The sequence below is a fragment of the Hypanus sabinus genome, chromosome 23 (genome assembly GCF_030144855.1).
Source record: "Hypanus sabinus isolate sHypSab1 chromosome 23, sHypSab1.hap1, whole genome shotgun sequence".
Taxonomy (NCBI): domain Eukaryota; kingdom Metazoa; phylum Chordata; class Chondrichthyes; order Myliobatiformes; family Dasyatidae; genus Hypanus; species Hypanus sabinus.
Window position 1 is genome coordinate 55,620,240 of NC_082728.1, and position 27,428 is coordinate 55,647,667.

Genomic DNA, 27,428 nt, shown 5'->3' on the forward strand with positions numbered 1-27,428 from the left:
AACCCTGACATGAAAGGGTACACATGCTGGAGTTTAGAAAAATGAGGGAGAATCTCATTGAAACATACTGAATATTGTAAAGCCTATTGTAAAGTGGATATGGAAAAGATGTTTCCATTAGATGGAGAGTCCAGGACCAGAGAGCACAGCCTCAGAATAGAAGAGATCCCTTTAGAACAGAGATGAGGAGGAGAGTGGTGAATCTGTGTAATTCATTACCACAGACATCTGTCAAGGGCAGGTCATTGGGTATATTTAAAGTGGAGGTTGATAGTAAGGGTGTCAAATGTTAAGGGTAAAAAGCAGGTTGAGAGGGAAAATACCTCAGCTGAAACTGAACAGCAGAGTAACTCGATGGGCCAAATGGCCAGATTCTGCTCCTATCTTATGGCCTTACTGTCCAACATCCAAGTGGCCTTCTCCTCAGCCCTAGATAAACCCTGCCATCAGCATCTCACCTTCTCTCAGGCAACCTATCCCCCCACCCCCACGGTCAGAAACACCTGTCTCTACCATCTTACCCACCCATGTCTCACTTCCCAGATGACAGCTCACTCCTGGCAAACCAAGGGAACTCCCACCATTAAAAATATAAATTCCTGCAGATGACACCTCCCCCAACCTCAGGCACTCTCTGCCCCCTCTTAGCCCAGACACCCATGTGACTCCTCTTTCAGTCCCAGTGCCATGACCTCTCACTTCTTCATGCCCTGTGCAACCCCAGCTGATTTGACACATGGTCAATACTCACAAGGGACCTCTCACCGCTCACCTCCTCACTAGGGTGACCCCATCCCATCCTAAATCTCAGCCCCTCTCTACTAGGTGACCCCTACCTCCTCAGATGACCTCTCAAACCACCCAGTGACTGCCACCCCAGTAACCTTTTCACCACTCCACAAGCAACAGCTGTCCCCTCACCCCTTAGTGATCCCACTCTCCCGTCCTTTAGACAGATTACGCTGCTCTCTCATCCCAAGTGAACTCTTTTGACACCTGACGCCCACGGCGACCTCTGCCTTCCTCGCCCCACAGATGAGCCCTGCCTCTCACCCTCCGGTTCTCGGCCTCCTGGTCCAGCGACACCACCTGATGTTCCCGGTGCTCGGCGGCCAGGCACAGGCCGCAGATGAAAGTCCGGTCGGTCCGGCAGAAGAGCTCCAGGTGCTTGCGGTGCGGCGCGCACTTGCGGCGGCCCACGTCGGCGGCGGGTGGCGCCAGCGGGTGGTCGCGGAAGGCGGCGTTGAGCCGGTGCGGCCGTAGGTGCCGCTCGCAATACGAGGCCAGGCAGAGGAGGCAGGAGCGGGCGGCGGGCAGCCGGGCTGCCGGGCACACGTCGCAGGGTGTCACCGGGCCCGCTTCGGCTCCGGCTCCGGCCACCCGCTCCTCATCGGCCTCAGCCTCGGCCACCAGCTCCTTCGCGATGTCGCCCAGTATCGGGTTCGGCCGCAGCGCCGGCCTCAGACTGAAGCTCTGGCGACACTGAGGGCAGCTGTAGCCCCCGCCGGCCGCTGGCTGCTCCCACAGCCGCTCGATGCAGGCTAGGCAGAAGCTGTGGCCGCACGGTAGGGTGGCCGGCTGCCGGAACACTTCCAGGCAGATGGGGCACATCAGCCGATCAGCCGACACCCGCACCCGGGCAAGGGCTAGGCTACTGTCCTCTACTTCGGCCTCGGCCATTGTTGCAGCTTAGCTGTCCCCCGCTGCCAGGTTTCCTCAAGAGGCGTAGACTATCGGGGCGGATAGGTGAACAAACCCTCCCACTGACCATCCGACTCTGCTGCTTTCAGCCCTCTCAGCCTGTGACAGGGTCCTTCCCTGTTCAGAGCCAGGTTGGGAATCTCTTGGACAAACAAGGACCGGGACCTCCGCTCAGAACCAAGTCAGGAAACCCTCTTCCCCGGGTAATGCTGGACCAGGACACCAGTCAGAGATCCCCACCCCCGGACAAACAAGCGCTGGGTTCCTTCTCCCCTCCTCACCGTCACATGAGCAGAGCAAGGTCAGAGGTTCCCCATTCGCAATAAGGACAGGGTCTATCCCCTGGGTAGAAAGGAGGGAGAACCCCATTTAGACCAATGGCAGAGAAACCATCCCAACCCCTTCTGGTAATCAAGACAGATATCCCCATGGACAGAGCAAGGACAGGATCCCATCTCACCCTCTTTCCTTCATTACCTTCTCTCCCATTTCAGTACCCAAAGGTATTGTTAATTGAAGTCAAGTTTTATTGTCACATACACTGGAAAACCTTGCCCACAGCAGCATCCCACACATATACATGGGTACAAACAACAACACTTAAGAACATAAGTTTGATATAAACAAAACAGTAAAATAAGCATATGCAAAACTAGATATTAGTGTAAAAGTTCTAAGTAAATTTATTATCAAAGTGAGTGTATATACTTTCTTGAGATTCCAATGATATTGAGAATTTTGTCCATGACGGACTGGGCTGTTTTCACCACTTACTATAGCCTTTTCCTTTCTTTGACTTTGGTGCTTCCAGACTAAGCCATGAAATGACCAGCCATAAAAGTTTGCCAAAGTTTTTGGTGAATGTCCAGTCTACGCAAACCTCAAAGAAAGTCGAGGCACTGTCGTGCTTTCTTTGTGATGACGCTTGTGTGCTGGTCCCAGGATAGATCCTCTGATATGTTGATGCCAAGGAATTTAAAGCTCCAGACCCTCCTCTTGTAGTCCATAATCAACTCTTTGGTTTTGCTGACGTTGAGTGAGAGTTTGTTGATGTTGCACCACTCAATCAGATTTTCAATCTCCCCGTTGTATGCTAATTGTCACCATCTTACATTCAGCCAACAACAGTGGTGCCATCAACAAACTTTAAACAGCACTGGAGTTGTACTTATCCCCACAGTCATAAGTATAAAGCAACTGGAGCAGGGGGCTAAGCACACAGCCTTGTGCACCTGTGCTGATGGTGAGTGTAGGGGAATGTTATTGCCAATCCATACTAAAAGGGTCTATCAGTGATCAAGGATCCAGTTGCACTGGGAGGTACCGAGATCCAGGCGTTGGAGCTTAGTGATGAGTTTGGAGCGGGTGAGAGTATTGAATGCTGAGCTGTAATCAAAAACAAGCAAGTTCATGTCAATACAAAAGATGATCTGTAATATTCTGTCAGTAAGCATTACAGATGTTCACCAAAAGAGTTATTCCTTTCACAGCTTGCATGCTCTTTGACAGCACTTTCCTATGGATGACTAGCAATATCTCTTAACTCAGCTCTTTCCCACCACCCAGCAACCCACTGAGACCATTTTAATACATTGCTCAAAATGGCCTCCTCTGTGAACACTTTAGTTCAGTCTACAAAGGTCACTCTAATCTTCCAGGCTCTGGCACTTTAGTTAGCTCATCAGTGAGTTTACTTTTTATCTCTACTGTCTTTATCTGCTACTTCTCAGGGTAATTACTACCTTGATAAATTAGTCTCTGTTTTATTATCCTCATTCCACACCTCCCTCTGTCTGCAACTTAAACAAATGTTTTTCCTTACTGTTGTAGGTCTCATCGACCTGAAATGTCAACACTATCCATTGATGCTGCCTGAGTGCTTTCAGTATTTTTACTTTTGCCTAATCTTATATTCAGCGGAAAATACCATGAGATGCCACATAATATTCAACTGGCTGTAAGTCATTTCTATAAGGTTATACTATATATTTGTATATGCTAAATTTATGTGCCTTATGTTTCCTGGTTTTGCTATTAGAAGAACAAAACAACTGCAAATGCTGCAACATTGACATTAAACTAAAAGTGTTAAACCCAAACTATTTAGTCTATCTGGTAGGACAACTCTCTCATCCCAGGAATTAGCCTGGGTAATCTCCTTCATTCTGCCTCTGACATTCTTTATTTTATTAAAACTGCCCACATTATTCCAGCTAAACTTGCACCAACACTATATAAAAAGTGTTGCAAGTTTGTTTTTAATTGAAACAAAAAAAATTGTTTTTATTTATACTTAGAGTTTTGGGGGTTTGAATGTTCCAATTAATTTTTTTATATCTTGTAATGGTTGGCCTGGAGTTCTTTTTTCCCCTGTGGGAGGGTGGGGAGGATACTAACTTTATATGATTTTTTTCTGGGTGCTATTTCCTATTGTTTTGAACTATATAATTGATATGTTTATTTTGCACTGAATTAATCTTCATTTTGCTGTTGGGTTTTTGATTGTAGTGGTTGTAGAAATACATTAAAAAAATCAATAAAAAAAATTCAAACCCCTCTGCAGTGAAGGCCAAAATGTCATTGACTCCTTTACGACTCATTGGACCTGCCTTCTGGCTTTCTGTGATTGATGCACTAGAGCACCGAGATTCCTTTCAGTTTCTGTCCAGAGATACAGCATGGAACTCCATTTGACTCCATTAGTCCATACGAACCAAGCTGGTCCCAGTGACCCACATCCCTCTAAACGTTTCTTATTCATGTACTTACCCAAATGTCTTTCAATTGTTGTTACTGTACCTGCATCAACTATTTTCTCTGGCAGCTCATTACATTTCCAAACCACCTTCTGGCGAAGAAGTTGCCCCTTGGCTCCCTTTAAAATCTTCCACTTCTCACCTTAATCCTATGCCCTCTTGTTTTTAGTTCCCTTCCCTAGGAAAGGTATGGTAAGACAGACTCAACCTCATGATCTATCTTGTGATGATTTGGCACCTTACATCTTCCTGTACTGTACTGAGCTTTCTCTGTACTCAAAACAGTTCATGCTCTTATAGTTTAATCTTGGCATACCAGAGTGCACTGCTGTAATGAACTGATCATATGGATAGTATTCAAGACAGATTTTTCACTGCTGTACATTTTACAATAATAATTTACCAAAAGACTATGTGTGTTCACAGTATCTATACCCCTCATGATTTTATACACCTTTAACAATCAGCCTTCAATCTCATATGTCCCAGGGAATAAAATCTCCATGTGATTTCCTCCAATAAAATCTTAGCCTGCCCAGCCTTTCCCTTTAACCCATCCCTTGAGCATCCTTATAAATCTTCTCAGCACTCTTTCCAGGTTAATATTATTTTTATACTGGTTGAACAAAACTGTAACAGTACTCAGTGCAATCTCACCAACATCTTGTATAACTGTAACTTAACTTCCCAACTCCCATACACAGTGACCTGACAGGTGAAGGTCAGCATATTAAGCACTTTCTTCACTACCCTGTCTACTCTTGATGCTGCTTTCAGCAAACTATATAATTGTGCTCCAAGGTTCCTCTGTACACAACATGCTGCAGTCCCCAACCATTCATTGTATTAATCCTACCCTGATTTGACTTCCCAAATTGCAATATTTCACAAGTACCTGAAGTGAACATATTTGCCTTTCCTCAGATCATTTACCACCAGTAATTTTTGAAAACCTTTTTTACTGCTTACTTTTTAGTATCAGCTACAAACTTTCTAACCATACCTTGTACATTCACATCTAAATTGTTTATAACATAAAAAATTATAAAGGTCCCAGTACCAAACAGTAATCACTGCAACCTTCGATCATTACTCTCTGCCATCAGACTCCAGTCTGAGAAACAAATGCTGACCATCACTCTCTGCCCATGAGTCTGTAGTCCAGAAACAACCTTCAACCGACACTTTCTGTCATCTATCTCCAGTCTGAGAAACAACCTTCAACCATCACTCTCTGCAAACCATCTCCAGTCCAGACCACCACTCTGCCTTCTTGTGAGACCATGGACTTGCGCCTTGGAAAGTTTCCAGGGCACAAGCCTGGGCAACGTTTATGGAAGACCGGCAGTTGCCCATGCTGCAAGTCTCCCCTCTCCACGCCACCGATGTTGTCCAAAGGAAGGGCATTAGGACCCATACTGCTTGGCACTGGTGTCGTCGCAGAGCAATGTGTGGTTAAATGCCTTGCTCAAGGACACACACACAAGGCTCAAACTAGCAACCTTCAGATCACTAGATGAACGCCTTAACCACTTGGCCATGCGCCAACACACTCTGCTTTCTACCATTCAGCCAATTAGTATCTGCAAATTTTTGTGATTTTTTTTGTAAGAGGAAATGTGTACAGGAACACTAGGAAAAGAACTCCAGTAATTAATGTCTCAGCCAACCACACAATAAGACTTGGATCATCACAATAAAAAAGTTCAGAATAAATTTTATTATCGAAGTACATGTGTTTCACCATATACAACCACAAGTTTCTTGTGGGCTTACTCAATAAATCTCTAGAATAATAACCATAACGGTATCAAAGAACAACAAGGACAACAACGTGTACAAATGCAAAAAGATGAAATAATAAACATATGATCAATATCAAGAACATGAGATGAAGAGTCTTGGAAAGTGAGTCCATTGCTTGTGGGAACATTTCAGTGATGGGGCAAGTGAAGTTGTGTGAAATTACCCCTTTGGTTCAAGAGCCTAATGGTTGAGGGGTAGTAACTGTTCCTGAACCTAGTAGTGTGAGTTCTGAGGCTCTTATATTTTTTTTCCTGCTGACAGTAGTGAGAAAAGAGCATGTCTTGGGTGGTGGGGGGTCCTGATGATGGATGCTGCTTTTCTGCGACAGTGTTTCGTGTAGATGTGATCTATGGTTGGGAGGGCTTTACCTGTGATGAACTGGGCCATATCCACTACTTTTTTGTTCAAATGCATTGGTGTTTCCATACCAGGCTGTGATGCAGCCACTCAATAGACTCTCCACTACACATCTATAGAAGTTTGTCAAAATTTTAGATGTTGTGCCAAATCTCTGCAATCTCCAAATGAAGTAGAAACTCTGCGATGCTTCCTTCATAATTGCACTTACATGCTCGGCCCAGGACAGCTCTTCCAAAATAGTAACACCTAGAAATTTAAAGTTGCTGACTCTCTCAACCTCTGATCCTCTGACCTCCAGTTTCCTACTCTTGAAATCAATAATCATCTTTTTGGTCTTGCTGACCTCGAGTAAGCAGTTGCTGTGGCACTACTGAGTCAAATTTTCAGTCTTCCCTCCTACATGCCGATTCATGACCACCTTTGACTTGGCCAACAGCAGTAGTGCCATCAGCAAACTTGAAAATGACTTTGGAGCTTTACTTCAATATATCAGCAAAGTGTACCAAATTCTAGCCCAGGCTCTGAATCTAAATAATTTAATGAATCACTCTACAATCTACTTGTTATTTAGCATTTCCACAACAGGTGGCTCCATAAACCACTGATTTCACTTGAGTGATGCTGCAGTGGGATTTAGATGGACTCAATGAGTGGATGAGCAACTAGCAAATGAAGTTATTGTAGGAAAGTGATGCACTTCAGTGAGAGAAATCAAAAGTAAGATTACACAGAGTGGTGGGTGGGTGTAACAGACTGCCAGAAGTGATGGTAGAGGCAGATACATTAGGGACATTTAAGAGATTCTTAAGTAGGCACATAGGTGAAAGAAAAAATGGAGGGCTATATGGGAAGGAAGGGTTAGGTTGATCTTGGAGTAGGTTGAAAGCTCAGCACAACATCATGAGCCAAAGAGACTATGCTGTGCTGTTTTATATAAGGGACTGTATAAGGGATGTTGTGGTTCAAGCAAATAGCTTCCTGAAGAGTGGCCGTGCAAGTAGATAAGGTTGTAAAGAAGGTTTACACACAGTGGCCACTATATTAGATAACTCCTGTACCTAATTATGTGGCCACTGAGTGTATGCTGGTGGTCTTCTGCTGTAAAGCCCAATCACTTCAAGGTATGACATGCAGTCTGCTCTTCTGTACACTGCTGTTGTAACGTGTGGTTATATGAGTTATTGTCTTCTATCAGCTTAAACTAGTCTGGCTGTTCCTCCTGTGATCTCTCTCATTAACAAGGCTTTTATGCCCACAGAACTACCACTTACTGGATGTTTTCTGTTCTTCACACCATTTTCTGTAAAATCTAGAGCAGGAGTTCCCAACTCTGGCCACAGACCCCTCACTTAATGGTATTGATCAATGGCATAAAAAAAAGGTTGGGAAGCCCCCACTCCAGAGACTGTTGTGTATGAAAATCCCAGGAGATCACTGTTTCTGAAATATGCAAACCACCTTGTCTGGCACCAACCAAAGTCACTTAGATCATATTTCTTCCCCTTTCTGATGTTTGGTTGGAAAAACAACTGAACCTCTTGACCAAGTCTGTTGATTTTATGCATTGAGTTGCTGCCACATCATTGACTGATTAGATATTTGAATCAACAAGCAGGGTACCGAATTAAGTGGCCACTGATTAAATATCATGCTTCCTTCATTGGTTAGGGCATTGAGTATGCAAGAGGCAGGAAGTCATGTAAATGCATAAAACTCTGGTAGGGCACATTTGGAGTATTGTGTACAGGTCATGGAGAGGGTGCAAGAGAGTTTACCAAGATGCTGCCTGGATCAGAGAGTATGCACTATTAGGAGAGATTGGAGAAACTTGAGTTGGTTTTTCTGAAGCATTGGAGGCTTAAGGGAGGTCTGATCAAAGCTTATAAAATTATGAGAGACATAGATAAGGTAGACAGTCAGAATCATTTCCCCAGGGTAAAAATGTCAAGTACCAGAGGACGTGCATTTAAGGTGAAAAGAGTTTAAGGTTTAAAGGTGATGTGTGGGGCAACTGTTTTACAGAGAGTAGTGGGTGCCTGCAATGAGTTCCTGGGACAATAGTGAAAGCAGATACAATAGTGGCATTCAGGAGGCTGTTAGATAAATACATGAACACATAGAGAAAGGAGGGGTATGGATCATGTATAAGTAGAAGGGATTTAGTGTAATTCAGCATCATGTTTGACACAGACATTGTGGGCCAAAGGGTCTGCTGCTGTCCTGTTGTGTGTACTATGAAAATGCTCAGCAGTACAGATTCCCTCAGGATGAACCGACAGGGTGTGTGCTTCAAGGAAACATAACACTGGCTGTAATAGTGATCCAAGGTGTACACTGAAAGAACATGAACTCTTCCTCATCAAATGATTCGGGTTGTTAATAGGCACCATTGCAGTCAGCAGCAGCCTGCATCCTGGGGAAGCCAACCACACTCTCAAATCCCAGTGTCTGTTCTTCCCTGAATTCCATTTCCTCACTCAGAGCATTGCAAGAGGCACCAGAGATTTGCTGTGGCCACAGGGAATGATCCTGTGGGGAGAAAGCTGAGAGTCTGCTGGGATTTGGACTCACATTGCAGCATCAGTAGGGTAGAACTCCTGCTGCTAGTCCAGTAACTTCACCACTGTGATTTCATTTCCCAGACAATGTGGGTGGTGGATCACACAAAACCAAAATAACTTGATCCCTACCTCTTGAGAAAGGGAGTTGGCTGCTCAAAGCATTGTGGATGGTCTGTGAAGAAATAAAACCAAAGTGTTCCCCCCTCCCACATCCCCCCAGAAAATCAGATGGCCTGGAATTACGTGAAACCCAGTTACAAGATATTTCATTGGATGTGGGAAATAATTGAAAGCAGATCTGAAGGGAAGTTTGTTCAGTGAATGAAACATCATATAAACATAGAAAACCTACAGCACAATACAGGCTCTTCGGCCCACAAAGCTGTGCCGAACATGTCCTCACCTTAGAACAGTGGTCCCCAAACACCCGGCTGCAAGGAAACGATATGAGTCAGCTGCACCTTTCCTCATTCCCTGTCACACCCACTGTTGAACTTGAACACACGCGAGGTCATCAGTCACCTAAACACAGTGACACCCCCACGCCAGGGGTCACTGGTTGGCCTCGGGTAACCAGCCGCCTCACGCGGCAGGCAAGAAGTGCCATTGCACTGGCCTGGAGCGCAGACAGATGGGCGCTGCCTCTGAACCTGTTTAACACAACGAACGTTTATGGGGAACCCAGTGCTATTATATTTGCAGACGACCTAATTCGTGCTGTTTCGTAAGTAGCAGAGCAGCTACCTCGCTGCGATCTACTGAAAGTCATCCCTCGAGCCAAACTTCTGTCGGCCAATAGATCCTACCTACCTACAAGGGGGGGGCGGGTGCACACCCTGTGGCACTCCTCACTCTCTCTGGACTGTGACCACTGCAGCCCTGGTATGGGACCTCCAGCCCTTACCTTGTCCTCTCACTGGTGTGTTGCAATGATTTTATATGTTCATACAAGGAAAATATGCACTGTGTGTTTAATATCCAAATGTTACTTAAAATGTTATGATGCTATTGACTTATAAGTGAGTTATAATTGATTTATCACTATATTCACACGAGGAAAATATGCGCAGTGCTTAATATTAAATTTGTTAGATAAACCCTTTTAGAAACAAAATTGAGTGTATTAGCCACTTATAAGTGACTTATCACCTATATTCCGGTTGTGATTAACACCCCCACCCCGTCGGCCGGTCTGCAAGAATATTGTCAATATTAAACCGGTCCGTGGTGCAAAATAGGTTGGTGACCCCTGCCTAGGGTTACCCAGAGCCCTCTATTTTTCTAAGCTCCATGTACCTGTCCAGGAGTCTCTTAAGGGACCCTATCATATCTGCATTGATATTTTCTATAAAAGGGGGACAACTCAAAAATAAAGTGGAAAGGAACAATATTACCTTTTTATGCTAACAATTTAAATTAAGTATATTATTAGTTATGAAGACGAAAAGCAGGTTTAAGGAAAGAAGGTGAAAATGACAAAAACCATTGAAGACTGAAATTGTTTGCAAGAATATATGGATTTGGTTCAATTTGGAAAATGTCTGAATCAGTATTTAAGCTTTAAATTTAATCATATACAAACTTTCCAGTCTTTATTTAGCACTGAAAACAGTGATTAAACATGCTTCCAGTTATACCATCTGTGAGAATTCTTTCATGTGGGTGTTCAGCCAGTGGATGCCAAAGGACGGCAGACAGTTGCAGGAGGCTAGGAAAGACAACGTTTTAAACATCACTTTCTTCCAGAGTATAATTTAGGGCCCAAATTAAGTAAATGTGAATAATTCCACCTTGCTAAAATTAAAAGTGGTATGTCTGTTGTAACTTAGAGCTTCTTCAACAAACAGGGCCATCAGCAGATACCCATGTCACACAGCCAAATATTATATATGAAATTAAGATTTGGTTGAATCTCATCAGACTGTTTTACCTGAACGGTCTGTGGGTTCTCACTCTAGCTGGAATTGAGAAAGCAGATAAAGTGCTTTAGCATGCAATTTAACTGGTTGTACTTCTGCAGAAAATGCAGAATAGGTGCTTCATGACTGAATATTGCCAAAGCAGTGTACAATGATGTGGACACAAAGTTGTGATACAAACTGTGCCCTTTCCTATAGTGGCTGATTTGACATCTCCTACAAATTACCTCATTTCTGGGATTCTCTTTCTTTTACAATGAACTGTTGTTGAGCTATCATGAGTTATCCACGAAGGGAAAATTACGATAAATATCCCTATCTTTCCTTATAATTTTTACAAGGTCTAGATCAAAACAGTTGACAAATGCAACACACTTAGTCAAAAATTCAGGATCTAAGTTGAGTCTATTTAATGTCGATCCAATTGTTCTACATTAGTGGATCTATTATCGGATAATGGTAGCTGACACACCATAGGATATCAGAAATCTATTTGGTTGGTGGGACTAGGTGAGAGTAAGCATTCGGCACGGACTAAAAGGGCTGAGATGGCCTGTTTCCGTGCTGTAATTGTTATATGGTTATTTGTTGACAGTAACAGAGGAAGTGCCAGTGAGTAAACCAGAGACAGCCTCAGAGGCTGTGGTGTCCCATATCTCAATTACTTTATTACTCATGCTGCTAATGTCATTCCAAAAGCACACTTTATTTTGTACAAGTTTAGATCAAAGTATATTCATGTCAATCCAGCTGAATGTAACATTGCAAAAAAATAATTAATGTTTGAAATAAAGACCGTAAGACATAGACATAAGAATTAGGCCATTCAGCCCACTGAGTCTGCTCTGCCATTCCATCAAGGCTGATTTATTATCCCTCCCAACCCCATTCTCCCTGTAACTTTTGATGCCTCGACTAATCAAGAACCTAACAACCTTTTAAAATACTCAATGGCTTGGCCTCTACACACCTTATCTCTGTTCTAAGTGGATGCCCCTCTATTCTTAGGCTGTGCCCACTAGTCCTAGACTCAGCCACTTTAGAAAAAATCCTCTCCACATCCACTGTATCTCGGCCTTTCAATATTCAGTATGTTTCAATGAGATTCCCACCCCCCATTCTTCTAATTTCCAGTGAATACTGACCCAAACCCATCAAACACTCCTCATGCATTAGCACTTTAATGCCCAGAATCATTCTTGTAAACCTCCTCTGGACCATCTCACAACACTATCCAAAAGCTGTTATTGAAGGGAATGGCCACATGGGTACCCTTCACTCACTGCCTATCCTCTTTCCCCTTCCTGATGGTTGCTCAGTTACCAGTGTTCTGCATCTTAAGTGTAACTACCTCCCTGTATCACCTGTCTACCCTTCAGCCTACCAAATGATCCAGAGTTGATCCAGCTCCATCTTCAATTCCATAACAGTCAGCTGGCCACATATCTTGCAGGTATAGTCGTCAGGGACACTGGAGGTCTCCCTGACTTTCCACACCCCTCAAGAGGAGCATTCCACCAACCTCTCTGGCATTCCCACTGCTCTAACCATGCAATAAGAAAGAAAATCTACATAACTCTCCTTGCTGAAACCTCCATGAGCCAAAGACTCAACCCTGTCCCACTCACATAATGCTGCTCTGTTTAAATCTAACTTCTTTTTATTGACCCTTGACAAGTGCCTAATTATCCCACAATATGCAGTGCACAGAATGTCCTGACTGCTCCCGCTTGCTTCTTTTCAAGTTTCACTCCCGCTATGTGCAATCAATCCAACAGTTCCTAGTAATCTATGGCATGCAGAATGCCCTGGTCTTGTGGGAGTTGGGGTACGGTCAGCAGGCATTTGTATGACAGCTTAGATTTGTATGGAAGCTGATGGAGGCCATCAAAGAATGCTTTAGAGTTGTTGTGTTTGAGTTTAGCAGAAACATCAATGGGTGTTACATAGGTGGGATTATGTAGTTACTATTGCTTTGGGTGGGTGATCTGCAACTCACTGAGACAAAGCAGACAAGCTCAGTCTCAGGAAGGAAAGGGAATAGAGACAGTGGTTAGGAATTATTCAGTTATATAAAGAGTAAAAGGGAGGTGAGAGTTGATTTTAGACCACTGGAAAAAGATGCCAGTGAGTTAGTAATGGGGGCCAAAGAGATGGCAAATGAATCTTCACTGTGGAACATATAGCAGTGTATCAGAGGTCCGTGAATGTTAGGGAGCAGGATTGAATGCCATTGCTTTTACAAAGGAAAAAGTGCTAGGCAAACTCAAAGGTCTTAAAATGGGTAAGTCACCTAGACCAGATGGACTACATTCCCAGTGTCTGGAGAGAGGTTGTTGAAAGTTAATGGGTGCATTAGTCATGACCTTTCAAGAATCACTTGATTCTGGCATGGTACCAGAGGACTGGAAGATTGCAAATGTCACTCCACTTTTTAAGAAGGGAGGAAGGCAAAAGGAAATTACAGGCTAGTGAGCCTAACCTCAGTGGTTGGGGAAGTGTTGAAGTCCATTATTAAGGATGAGGTTTTGGCATACTTGGAAATTAATGATAAAATAAGTCAAAGTCAGCATGTGAAGGGAAATCTTGCCTGACAAATTTGTTAGTGTTCTTTGAGGAAGTAACCAGCCAGGAGGACAAAGAAGAATCACTGGATGTCATTTACATGGATTTTCAGAAGGCATTTGATAAGGTGCCACACATGAGACTGCTTAACAAGATAAAATCTGTTACAGGAAAGATACTGGCATGGATAGAGGAATAGCTGACAGGCAGGAAGCAGCAAGTGGGAATAAAGGTGGCCTTTTCTGGTTGACTGCCAGTGACTAGTGGTGTTCTCCTCTGTTTGTCCATGATTTGGATAATGGAATTGATAGCTTTGTGGAAAAGTCTGCGGATGATACAAAGATAGATGGAGGGGTAGGCAGTGCTGGGGAAGCAATGTGATTGAGTATGACTTTGAAAAATTGGAAGAGTGGGCAAAAAAAATGGCAGATGGAATACAATGTTGGGTAATGTATGATAATACATTTTGGTAAAAGGAACAATATTGCAGACTATTATCTAAATGGGGAGAAGGTTCAAACCTCAGAGGTGCAGAGGGACTTGGGAATTCTTGTGCAAGACTTCCAGAGGGTTAATTCATAGGCTGAGTCTGTGGTAAAGGTGGCAAATGCAACGTTGGCATTTATTCAAGGGGAATGGAATATAAAAGCAAGGAGATAATGCTGAGCCTTTATAAGATATAGCCCTCTATTTTACTAAGCTCCATGTACCTATCCAGGAGTCTCTTAAAAGTCCCTATCATTTCTGCCTCCACCACCGTTGCTGGCGGCCCATTCCACGCACTGGCCACTAACTGCGTAAAAAAAACTTACCCTACATCTCCTCTGTATCTACTTCCAAAAACCTTAAAACTGTGCCCTCTCGTGTTACCATTTCAGCCCTGGGGAAAAGCCTCTGACTAGCCATACAATCAATGCCTTTCATCATCTTACATATCTCTATAGGTTCACCTCTCATCCTCCATCGCTCCAAGGAGAAAATGCCGAGTTCACTCAACCTATTCTCATAAGGTATGCTTCCCAATCCAGGCAACACCCTTGTAAATCTCCTCTGCAGTCTTCCTATGGTTTCCACATCCTTCCTGTAGTGAGGCAGCCAGAACTGAGCACAGTCCTCCAAGTGGGCCCCTATATAGCTGCAACATTATCTCTCACCTCCTAAACTCAAACCCACAAATGATGAAAGCCAATGCATCATATGCCTTCTTAACCACACAGTCAACCTGCGGAACAGTTTTGTGTGTCCTATGGACTCAGACCCCAAGATCCCTCTGATCCTCCACACTGCCAAGTGTCTTACAATTAATACTATATTTGACCTACCAAAATGAACCACCTCACACTTTTCTGTGTTGAACTCCATCTGCCACTTCTCAGCTCAGTTTTGCATCCTATTGATGTCCCGCTGTAACCTCTGACAACCCTCCACACTATCCACAATACCTCCAACCTTTGTGTCATCAGCAAACTTAAGAGCCCATTCTTCCACTTCCTTAATCTGTCATTTATAAAAATCACAAACAGTAAGGGTCCCAGAACAGATCCCTGAGGCACACCACTGGTCATTGACCTGCATGCAGAATATGACCCATCTACAATTTTGCCTTCTGTGGGCAACCAAATTCTGGATCCACAAAGCAATGTCCCCTTGGATTCCATGCCTCGTTACTTTCTCAATAAACCTTGCACGGGGTACCTTATCAAATGCCTTGCTGAAATCCATATACAACTACATCTACTGCTCTATCCTTATCAATGTGTTTGAGGGAGAAGGCAGTACCAAAGGAGAGGGGCAGGAGATTTTAACTGTATATGTAAAGAGGAGAAATTCTGAGGCATTGATCTAGTGGCAAGACAACAAAAATATGCAGGATACACAATTTATCAAAGGCAGAATGTTGGTCTTCCCATCATGTTCTCTGATAGCAGTGTGGGAGGTGCTGAATGGAACAGTCAAAGTGATCTGGATGACTTGTTCTGCTGGGTTTTAACCTCTGGGTGTTTTTAGACCAGGGATGGAGAGGGTGAGATTAAATAATTATACTACAAAGCACACAAGAAATACTTCCCCAAAACTTATATTTTTACCCTCTGATTCGTTAGCAAAGCAAAAGTTGAAATTATCCATGACTGTTCTCAAATCCTCTATACTCCATCTTCCAACCCTGTCATTTCTAACCACCTCTTCTTGGCCTACTGCCCCCTTTTGGCAATGTTTCATTGCTGGAGCAAGATGGGAAAGGTGTGCATTATCACATCCTGACTGCGTCCCCCCCACACACCCATGATGTTTGTTAGTTGGCTTTGATCCAGGATTATTGAAAGAAAGGTAATACATGTTCGGGCTGGAAATGTTTCCTTGAAAGGAAATAAAGAACTCAGCCCAACTGCTCACTGTTAGACTCTCCAGAGTTTTCTCCCCCTCTGCCTCAGTTCAACCTATTAGCAGTTCCATTCTCCCTCATTCTTATCTAACTTCCCAATTTCCATTGCACTTAACAGTGCTAATCCACATTCTTCCTACTCTCTGGGGTGACATTCCCCAGGTATGGTATATAGTTTCCTTTCTCGCAAAAGATCCATCCTGAAATAACATGCAGTCTTTTATCCCCTGAAAGAAGTTTCCCCTAACTCAACTGGCAGAGACTGAGGGATGTTCCCAGAAAAACAAAAAAAGCAGGATAGACAGGCTCTGTAAACACTGCCTTGAATCTGTGGATGAGACTCATCGTGTTCCCAACACCATAGAATTCCAGTGCCCCTTCAGAATAGTCGAGGTAGATTCCGATCCGTTGCTGCCTTCCTGACTGGAGAGTGACCTCTTGTTTATTGTGGAGGGCAGAAAATTTGCTGTTGCTGTACAAGAGACACCAGGAGAGATTGTTCCTCCCAATCAGGCTGCTCATATTTGACCCTTTCCTCTTGATCCCTTGGTAGGTGAGCCCGATTCCTGCCCAGTGTCCATTCATTTCCACCTCCCAATAGCAGCAGCCTTCCGATATGCTCTGAGTGCACAACACTTGAGGGAAGCTGTTGAATCTGTCCTGGTGTTCTGGATAGGGGACGCAGTCAGGATCAACATCTGTCACCGTTCGGTTGTCATCTGAGAGAAGGAGATGCTTGTGAGCTGTGTTGGGGTCAAACATCAAATGAAGAGCATCTGCAGACACAGAAGATAATAATTAATGCACACTCCTATTAAGGTCATAGGACAACTAGGATATAGTCCCGCTAAGCACAAGTGTTACACAGTTGCTTAGGTTGTAGTCATAGTTGTAGAGCAGAGTCATTGACATAGGGTAAAATAGTCATCAATGCCGAACAAATTCAGCCAGAACTATTTCACTATGTTTGGCTCTTTAAGCGTTTCCTGTCCATGTGCCTATCTACATGTTACAATAGTCATGGGGGATTTCCATATGCAGGTAGATTGGGAAAGTCAGGTTGGTGCGTGATTCCAAGAGGGTGAATTTGTAGAACACCTTTGTTGAGCCCACTAGGGGAAAGGCTATTCTGGATTGGGTATTGTGCAATGAATCGGATTTGAGTAGAGAGCTTAAGGTAAAGGAACCCTAAGGAGACCATGTTCATAATATGATAGACTTCACCCTGCAATTTAAGAAGGAGAAACTGAAGTGAGATCTATTAGTATTACAGTAGAGAAAAGCACGAGAGAGAAGCTGGCCAAATTTGATTGGAAGGGGACACTAGCAGGGATGTTGACAGAGTACAACAGCTGGAGTTTCAGGGAGAAATTTGGAAGGCACAGCATAGATGCATTTCAAAGAAGAAGATGTATTCTAAAGGTAGGATGACATAACTATGGCTGACAAGTGAAGTCAAAAACAACATCTAAGCAAAAAAATAGTGGGAAGGTAGAGGATTTAGAAGCTCTTAAAAATCAATAAAAGGCAGCTAAGAAGTCATGAGGAGGGAAAAGATTAAATATGAAGGTAAACTGTCAACAGTACCAAAAGAGGATACCAAAAGTTTTTGCAGATATATATAGAGAGTAAGAGAGAGGTGAGAGTAGATATCAGTCTGTTGGGAAATGGCACTGTAGAGGTAGTAATGGTGGACAAGGAAATGGCAGATGAACTAAGTAAGTATTTTGCATCCACCTTCATTAAAAACAGAGAAATTTGAACTGGCAACAGAAATGACAAGCAAAAAAGTCAAAGATGTCCTGGGTTGTAGGGAAAATCTGATCCAATTACCACTTCAGACTGGTCAGCTTTATGATACAACAGTAAAACACAGTATGATGTTGTGCCAACCTATATAAACCTAGTCCAGAATCAAACTAACCCCCTCTCTCCTGTATTGCCCACAACCCTCCATTTTTCTCCATGTAGCCAGCAGAGATGCATGAATGTTGACATTGATTTCTCATGGGTCAATCAAAAGCAAGAGGCTTCTCTTCCATTTCTTCCTGCAAAATGACCTCCCAGCAGAGGAAGATGTTGCCAGCGCATAATACTGCAACCCCTTGGCTTCTGCTAAGTCACAGTTAATGAGGCAAATTGCAACATCTAAAATGAATTACAGACTGTGACCAGCTACCAACTGACAGTGTACGCCAGGGACCCGTGATTGATTTCCCAGTGTGATAGTTGCCATTGCACATCCTTGGATAGAAAATAATAAGAGATGCAAACATACGGTTTAAATAATCTGCTCTCTTCTTGCAGGTGGGGTCTGGCTTTGTTTCCATGAGGCAGGTATCTAATGGGTTAATGGAGTTGGAGATATCATGGTCTGCATAAAAGACAGAAATATATTCACACATCTTAGCATGTTTTATTTTTCATATTTTGGGGCTAAATTGAAATCCAGAGTACAAAATGGAACATTGACCCAAAACAAAATAGAACATTGAACCAGGTCTAATGGACCCTGTACAAAGGACTGGAGGACAAAAGGACTTGAGAGCCTTTGTTGGAGTTATATGTAGTGAACGGTGCTAAGGTGAACCACTCTGGCCAGTTGATCTTTGCTGGGGTTTATACACTGGCAGGTACAGTAGAGGTTAGAAACAGAGAAAAGTTCCATGTATATTATCTCACAAGTACATCTAGTGTAGATAGAGTAAGGAATAAAAAGGGTAGCATTTCCTATATACCACCATGACAAACACTCCTGGGGCAGGGACAACAGAGGTTAGGATAAAGCTAAGTTTAAAAAAAAGGTTAGATATAGAATAAAGCTCATGCCATCAAGCCAAATCCATTCCTAAGACAAATACAGTACCAGCTCAGTACAATTACCTTCATGCCCAGTTGTCCTTGGGGAGGGAGCACGTGGCATCTGCTGGTTCCCTGGAGGCACTGACAGAGCTGGACCATATCCTGGAGGTGAAGGACAACATTTTAATTTAAGTTTTGCTGTTGAATCAAAAAAAGTTATTTAAAAACATAAAACAGTAAAACACACAACATGAGAGCCATGCATACAAGTAATAGTTTTTTGTAAAGACTCAGTGCTGAGTACAGCTGTCCCTGTACAGTCGCACCAACACTCTATGTAGTACAGCACAGGTTCAATACAGAACAAAACTTCTCTACATTGTCTTGGCAGATGCAGCACTGGTTAGAGTTAAACCTGCTTCACGCTGTACCGCAAACAATCCTAGAACAGATCCAGAGTAAGAACTGGTCATTTCCACTATAACTTCTCCATCTGTGATACAGCCTCCATCAGCAATGCCTGACTTCTTGGGAAAATCCAAACACACAGTGTATCACAATTTCTAGTAATAGCTTCAGTTCATTTACTCTCTCTCAGACTGCCCTTTTCAATTTATGATCTCTACAACTCATCTTCATGGTAACCCTGGACTGACCCTAGCAGAAATATTCCCCCGTCCTATTCCTCTCTTCCACACCTTCTCTTCTTCTTAAATCTGACTTGTTTTCTCTCTTGAGGGCACAAGAGAGATTGCAGATATTGGAACGCCATGCACAAAATGTTGAAGAAACTTAATGGATCAGGCAGCATCTGTGGAGGAAAATGAACAACGTGTACAACTTGCATTAGGGTCCTTTTACCTTTGTCATTTCTTAACTCAACCCATTGAGACTTCTGATCCTATGTCATCCCTTTCTAATGATTTAATATTATTTCTTATACACAGGGCCACACCACCCCCTCTGCCTACTAACCTATCTTTCTGATACACCGTATATCCTTGGACAATCAGCTGCCAATGGCAGCCATCCTTTATCCAAGTTTCAGAGATGGCCACAATGTCATACTTGCCAATCTGTAGCTGAATTTCAAGATCATCCATTTTATTTCTTATGCTGTGTGCATTGAAATATAACATTTTCAGTCCAGTATTTATTGCTTTCTGTTTTAACTGCACCAGGCTTCTATTGCCTGTAATTCATCCCACTGGCTGTGATTATGCCTCATCTCCTGCCTGTCCTTAGTATCATCTCTGTTGCACACTATCTTTGATTTATTTCTGTTTTCCCCTTCCTCAGCCCTATCATTCCACTTCCTTTCCCCTGTCAAATTAGTTTAAACCCTCCCTAACAGCTGTATTCAACCTGCTTATTGGTCCCTTTGGGTTCAGGTGTAACCCATCCTTTTTGTACCTCCCCTAGAAGAGGCCCCAATAATCTGGGAACCTGAAGCCCTGTGCCTACACCAGTCTCTCAGCCGTGCATTAATCATGCCTGATCATGCTATTCTTGCACTCGCTAGCATATGGCTTTATCTTCTGGTCTTAATAAAACTGCCAGCTTAAGCAAAGAGTTCACTCACCCTAGACATTCTCTCTCTCCCCCCTTCCATCGGGCAGATTTAAAAAGCCTGTAAGTACACATCACCAGACACAACCCTGCCATTATAAAATTACTACATAGTTCCCTCATGTCAGTGCCAGCTAATTGGAAGTTATTAATGTCTTGTATGTGCCCTGTTTTTATCTTTTGGATCTCCACTCCACTTGCCCAATGTTATCATTCTTTTAAAAAGAAATTCCTACATTGGAGTGACTTTATTGGTCAATGCCTTCATAACTGATGATGGTGCATGACCCAAGGCGATGAAAAGCAACTGGAGCCTTTGCCTCCATTCCCCCCCACGCCCCCCCCCCACCCACCAGCAACTCAATACTTCATTTCAACGAAAAAGGCGAAGTATAGGATGCACACAGTTCCTAAATGTACTTTTACATTTCAGTTCAACAACAGCACAACAGCTAAACAATTAGGAATGGCCAATAAATGCTGGCCTTGCAACATTCACAACCCTGAAGGAAAGTGCCTCCTGCTACCAGTATGGGAAGGTGGGAAGGAGGCCAGAGAAGTTGACGGTTGAAAGGGTGATCAGTTTGAAAGTTTGTTCCCTTCTGTCGATTGGTGTTAAGGCCCTGCAAGCTGCCACTGGAGATAAAAAATCAAAACAAACTGCATATACCTGAAAGCTCATAAAGAAAAGGCTGAAAATATTCAACCATTCAGGCAGGATCAATGAAACAGAAATAGTCTTCAAACTGAAACGTTGTCATTGTTTCTCTTCCCACAGAAGGAAGAGTGAAACCCATCCTCTCCTGTATTACAGGAGCCTGAAGACCACTCTGAAAGATCCAGAAACAGTTTCTTCCCCTCTAATATCATATTTCTAAATGTACTGGAGTACTATTTTGTTAAGCAACACAAAATGCCAGAGGAACTGAGGCAGGCCACACAGCATCTATGGAAAAGAGTTAACAGTTGACATTTTGGGCTGAAACCCTTCATCAGGACAGTCTGGATGAGTTCTGAAGGAGGTCTTGGCCCAAAACGTCATCTATCTATTCATTTCCATAGGTGCTGCCTGACCTACTGAGATCCTCCGGCATTTGGTGTGTGTTGCTCAGGATTTCCAGCATCTACAGAGTTTCTTGTGCTTATGATTTACTACTTTGTTATTCATTGTTTTTGGACTGATTATTTATTTGTTTTCTAATTTATGTTAGTTTTATGCCTTTGCACTCTACTGCTGCAACAAAACAACAAATGTCACATCACTGTAGGTCAGTGATAATAAATTGGAATCTGATCTTGATTACATAAGAGTGAGTGTGCATACTCATGAACTGTCATATTCAGCCCCAGCACCTGTTGAATATTTTATTACATCATTTACCTTAAATGTTCCATGTGCAACATTACCTGGTAACCAGGCTCTCTGATATGACATCCTCCTCCCAACTTCATGCCCATCCACCTCCAATCACCAGACTCCACCTCTCCCTCCGCACCCGCCCAGCAGATACCGGAACAGGAAGGGATGCCATCTTCACCCATACTTGCTCCCTTTCTGTGTCAAAGTGACTGCTACATTCTGTGACTGACCTTTGGCCTGTTCTAGGTCCAGATGTGGGTTGAAACTTCCATGCAGTTGCTGTGTGATATGATTGGACAGTTCAGTCAGAGCGCATTCCACAGCTGAAAATTTGGCATCAACCTGGCAGGGCAGCAAAGGGCAAGCCTCCACAGGTTTATTTAATTGTTGATATTCCTGGGGAAATAAAATTGTACATTACTTCCAAGGCATCATGAAATAAAATACCATAACATATCTGTAAATTATGTTGCTAGACCCATAGTAGGCAAGCAATTAGAATGACAACCAGGCAATGGTATAGTGGGATATCAGACCCTAAGCCTCAAAGTGTGGCATCATCACTTAGGTTAAAATAGCTGCATTTCTCTTTTAAGGAACGCTCCATCTACTTGTCTGCACATCGAGGGACCTGCCAGAGCAATCATCCACCCAGCTATTCCGTTCCATCACCTGCCAAGCAGAAAAGGGAATCCTCTCAATGGAGCTTCCCTTCCAGCTGAGAATAACTCAGATCAGGCCCAGGCACACTTCACATTAACCAGGGCAGGATACGGCCAACACAACTTCAAACACTTAGTTCATTTCAAGGAAAGGAAGTCTCAAGTGTACAAAATATTGATGATTTTCCTGACCTTTACCCAGTTATTTTTCTAGGGGGAAAAAGCAGGAAATTGAGTCAAACACTCCAAAACTCAGGTTGGAGGAACAACACCTGGAACAATCTGGGTAACCTCCAACCTGATGGCATGAACACTGACTTCTCTAACTTCCGTTATTGCCCCTCCTCCCCTTCTTACCTCATCCCTGATATATTTAGTTTTCTCCCCCCCTCCTCTTTTTTTTCCTCTCTCTCTGCCCGTCACTCTGCCTGTTCTCCATCTTCCTCTGGTGCTCCCCTCCCCCTTTCTTTCTCCTAGGCCTCCCGTCCCATGATCCTTTCCCTTCTCCAGCTCTGTATCCCTTTTACCAATCACATTCCCAGCTCTCAGCTTCACCCCACCCTCTCCGGTCTTCTATCATTTCGTATTTCCCCCTCCCCCTCCTACTTTCAAATCTCTTACTATCTTTCCTTCCAGTTAGTCCTGATGAAGGGTCTCGGTCTGCTACGTCGACAGTGCTTCTCCCTATAGATGCTGCCTGGCCTGCTGCGTTCCACTAGCATTTTGTGTGTGTTGCTTGAATTTCCAGCATCTGCAGATTTCCTTGTGTTTGCTTTTCAAATTGAGTCAAAGTTGAGTTTATTGTCACATGTACAAATATACATGCAATGTAAAACTTGCAGCAATATCACAGGCACAGAGCATCAGATAAGCAGCATTCACAAGAAATAAAACATAAATTAAACATAAATTTGCACACAAGTTTTACAAGAAAGAACTCAGAACAATAAAAACTAAGTTCATTTAGTGCCAGGGTCAGGGATGTCTCTGATCGCATGCACAGCATTCTGAAATGGGAGGATGATCAGACAGATGTTGTGGTACACATTGGTACCAATGACATAGGTAGAAAGAGTCAAGAGGTCCTGAAGAGTGAGTACAGAGAGCTTGGGAGGAAGTTGAAAAACAGGACCTCGAGGGTAATAATCTCCAGATTGCTGCCTGTGCCATGTGCCAGTGAGGGTAAGAGTAGGATGCTCTGGCAGGTGAACACATGGCTGAGAAACTGGTGTAGGGGGCAAGGTTTCAGATTTCTAGATCATTGGGACCTCTTCTGGGGTAGGTGGGACCTGTACAAGAGAGACGGGTTATACCTGAACTACAAGGGGACGAATATAGAGGCAGGGAGGTTTGCTAGTGTTATTGGGGAGGGTTTAAACTAGATTTGCAGGGGGATGGGAACCAGAGTGCCAGAGTAGATAGTGGAATGGGGGTAAAAATGAATGATGTTAGTAGTTCATGCAAAGTCACAAATAGTAAGGTTGTGTGTGGTGAGGTGTGTATATTTCAATGCAAGGAGTATTGTGGAAAAGACAGAAGAGCTGAGGTCCTGGATTGACACGTAGAATTATGACATCATAGCCATTACTGAAACTTGGCTACAGGAGGGACAGGACTGGCAGTTCAATGTTCCAGGGTTCCGATGTTTCAGACGTGATAGAGGCAGAGGGATGAAGGGTGGGTGGGGGGGGGGGTGGCATTGCTAGACAGGGAAAATATTACAGCAGTGCTTCAGCAGGACAGATTAGAGGGCTTGTCTACTGAGGCCATATGGGTGGAGCTGAGAAACAGGAAAGGTATGACCACATTAATAGGGTTGTATTATAGACCACTATAAACTACTGAGTCCGCGAGAATTGGAGGAGCAAATCTGCAGACAGATAACAGACAACTGCAGCAGACAGAAAGTTGTGATTGTAGGGGATTTTAATTTTCTACACATTGATTGGGACTCCCATACTGATAAAGATCTAGGTGGGTTGGAGTTTGTGAAATGTGTTCAGGAAAGTTTTCTAAATCAATATATAAATCTACCAACTAGGGAAGATGCAATATTAGATCTCCTATTAGGAAATTAGTTAGGGCAGGTGACGGAAGTGTGTGTAGGGGAACACTTTGGTTCCAGTGATCACAACACCATTAGTTTCAACTTGATCATGGATAAAGATAAACCTGGCCCTTGGGTTGAAGTTCTAAACTGTAAAAAGGCCAAATTTGAAGAAATGAGAAAGGATCTAAAAAGCGTAGATTGGGACAGGTTTTTCTCTGGCAAGGATGTGATTGGTAAGTGGGAGACCTTCAAAGGAGAAATTTTGAGAGTGCAGAGTCTGTCAGGGTTAAAGGCAAAATGAATAAGAATAAGGAACCTTGGTTCTCAAGGGATATTGGAGCTCTGATAAAGAAGAGAGAGATATATAACGTATAGGCAATAGGGAGGAAATAAAATGCTTGAGGAGTATAAAAAGAGTAAGAAAATACTTAAGAAAGAAATCAGGAGGGCTAAAAGACATGAGGTTGCTTTGGTGAAGGATAATCCTAAAAGCTTCTACAGGTATGTTAAGAGCAAAAGGATAGTAAGGGATAAAATTGGTCCCCTTGAAGATCAGAGTGGTCGGCTATGTATAGAAACAAAAGAAATGGGAGAGATATTAAATGGGTTTTTTTGCATCTGTATTTACTAAGGAACTGGAATGGAGTCTATGGAAACAAGGCAAACAAGTAGGGAGGTCATGAAACTTATACAGATTGAAGAGGAGGAGGTGCTTGCTGTCTTGAGGCAAATCAGAGTAGATAAATTCCCAGGACCCGACAGGGTATTCCCTTGGACCTTTAAGGAGACTAATGTTGAAATTGCAGGGGCCCTGGCAGAAATATTTAAAGTGTTGATATCCATGGGTCAGGTGCCGGAGGATTGGAGGATAGCTCATGTCGTTCCGTTGTTTAAAAAAGGCTCAAAAAGTAAGCTGGGAAATTATAGGCCAGTAAGTTTTTCATTGGTAGTAGGTAAATTATTGGAAGGAATACTAAGAGATAGGATCTACAAGTATTTGGATAGACTGGGACTTATTAGAAACAGTCAGCATGGCTTTGTGCATGGTAGGTAATGTTTAACCAATCTATTAGAGTTTTTCGAGTAAGTTAGCCGGAAAGTGGATGAAGGGAAGGCAGTGGATGTTATATACATGGACTTCAGTAAGGCCTTTGACAAGGTCCCGCATGGGAGGTTAGTTAGGAAGATTCAGTCGCTAGGTATACATGGAGAGGTAGTAAATTGGATTAGACATTGGCTCAATGGAAGAAGCCAGAGAGTGGTAGTGGAGGGTTGCCACTCTGAATTGGACCAGATGGAGGAATGGGCTGAAACATGGCAGATGGAGTTTAATGTGGACAAGTGTGAGGTATTGTACTTCAGAAGGTCAAACCAAGGTAGAACATACAAGGTAAATGGTAGGACACTAAGGAGTGCAGTAGAACAGAGGGTTCTGGGAGTACAGATACATAATTCCCTAAAAGTGGTGTCACAAGTAGATAGGGTTGTAAAGAGAGCTTTAGGTACATTGGCCTTTATAAATCAAAGTATTGAGTATAAGAGTTGGAATGTAATGGTGAGGTTGTATAAGACATTGGTGAGACCAAATTTGTATTGTGTGCAGTTTTGGTCACCTAATTACAGGAAGGATATTAATAAGGTTGAAAGAGTGCAGAGAAGGTTTACAAGGATGTTGCCGGGACTTGAGAAACTGAGTTACAGAGAAAGGTTGAATAGGTTAGAACTTTATTTCCCGGAGCGTAGAAGAATGAGGGGTGATTTGATAGAGGTGTATTAAATTATGATGGATATAGATAGAGTGAATGCAAACAGGCTTTTTCCACTGAGGCTAGGGGAGAAAAAAAACCAGAGGACATGGGTTTAGGCTGAAGTTTAAAGGGAACATTAGGGGGGACTTCTTCACTCAGAGAGTGGTGGGAGTGTGGAATGAGCTGCCAAATGGAAATGGTGAATGCAGGCTCACTTTTGACATTTAAGAAAAACTTGGACAGGTATACAGATGAGCGGGGTTTGGAGGGATATGGCCTAGGTGCAGGTCAGTGGGACTAGGCAGAAAAATGGTTTGGCACTGCCAAGAAGGGCCAAAAGGCCTGTTTCTGTGCTGTAATGTTCTATGGTTTTATTTTAGTGCAAGGTAATCAAAATGGTCATGGTGTTACTGAACTATAGTGATTTGATTGGTGCAAGAACCAAATTGTTGAAGGTGTCATGGTCCCTTTTGGCAATCCCCCACCTGGCTATTTACCTTAGGATTTGGGCCTCAATCCCCTCATTTAGTTTCCAATCACTACACACACCTGCTTTCCATCAGCAAATGCAGGATAAAAACCCTGTGATCACAACAAGAAACTGTCAGTTTGTTAGTTGACTCTGGTGTGAGTAACCTTGTTCTTAGGACTGCCAGTTCTAAGTCTAGCATTGCTCCTGGATACTGATTCCACACTCGCTATGTCAAGAACGCCTACCGACTCTGTCTCCACGCCCATGTTCTGCATTTGGGTTCGTCTGCCGCCTCGCTTGTGTAACAGAAGGAGGGTAATGTTTGTGGGAGTTAGGAAACCTGATGTACTACAGAACCAGGTTCCAACACAGCTACTTCCCTTCAACAATTTAGTTTTTGGAGCAATCTCCTGCCCAATGGTGTCTGTCAGAAGTTGGCATGGACCTGGATGGCAGGGATCTTTGATGATGGATCTTGAGGCAGCAACTCCTGCAGATACTCAACTGGATCACATCTAGGAGAGTAGAGTTGGTTAATTACCTCTCCTGTTTCATTCTCTATCAATAGAATTGTGGTTGGTCTTTAACCTCATCCCAAACATTTGCTTACATCTCAGTTCAAATATCTTTGTCCATCAACAATTGAACATATTCAATTGCTGTTTGTGGGAAAAAGTTCTAAACCTGCACCACCCCTTAAGGTACACTCTCAAG

At 43.2% G+C, this 27,428-nt stretch overlaps 1 protein-coding gene and 1 long non-coding RNA gene across 4 annotated transcripts in view; one reads left to right on the plus strand and one right to left on the minus strand.

The window, feature by feature from the left end:
* Positions 1–1,025: 1,025 nt before the first annotated feature.
* On the plus strand, positions 1,026–21,941 carry LOC132380207 (uncharacterized). The gene is made up of 3 exons (XR_009507699.1): positions 1,026–1,164; positions 3,532–3,658; positions 21,201–21,941. It is a non-coding gene; the product is annotated as an uncharacterized LOC132380207 (long non-coding RNA).
* Positions 11,789–27,428, minus strand: part of LOC132380203 (tripartite motif-containing protein 16-like) — a 51,492-nt gene continuing 35,852 nt past the window's right edge. Inside the window, exons 4-7 of one of the 3 annotated variants that reach the window (XM_059948902.1) lie at positions 22,013–22,178; positions 18,935–19,015; positions 18,330–18,392; positions 11,789–16,827 (exon numbers count right to left, since the gene is read on the minus strand). In XM_059948902.1, the coding sequence (XP_059804885.1) occupies positions 16,295–16,827; positions 18,330–18,392; positions 18,935–19,015; positions 22,013–22,178 (843 nt within the window). In that variant the 3' untranslated portion in view covers positions 11,789–16,294. Of the gene's footprint in view, positions 16,828–18,329; positions 18,426–18,934; positions 19,016–22,012; positions 22,179–27,428 lie in introns of all 3 variants that reach the window. The other 2 variants (XM_059948901.1, XM_059948903.1) reach the window with 2 other exon arrangements.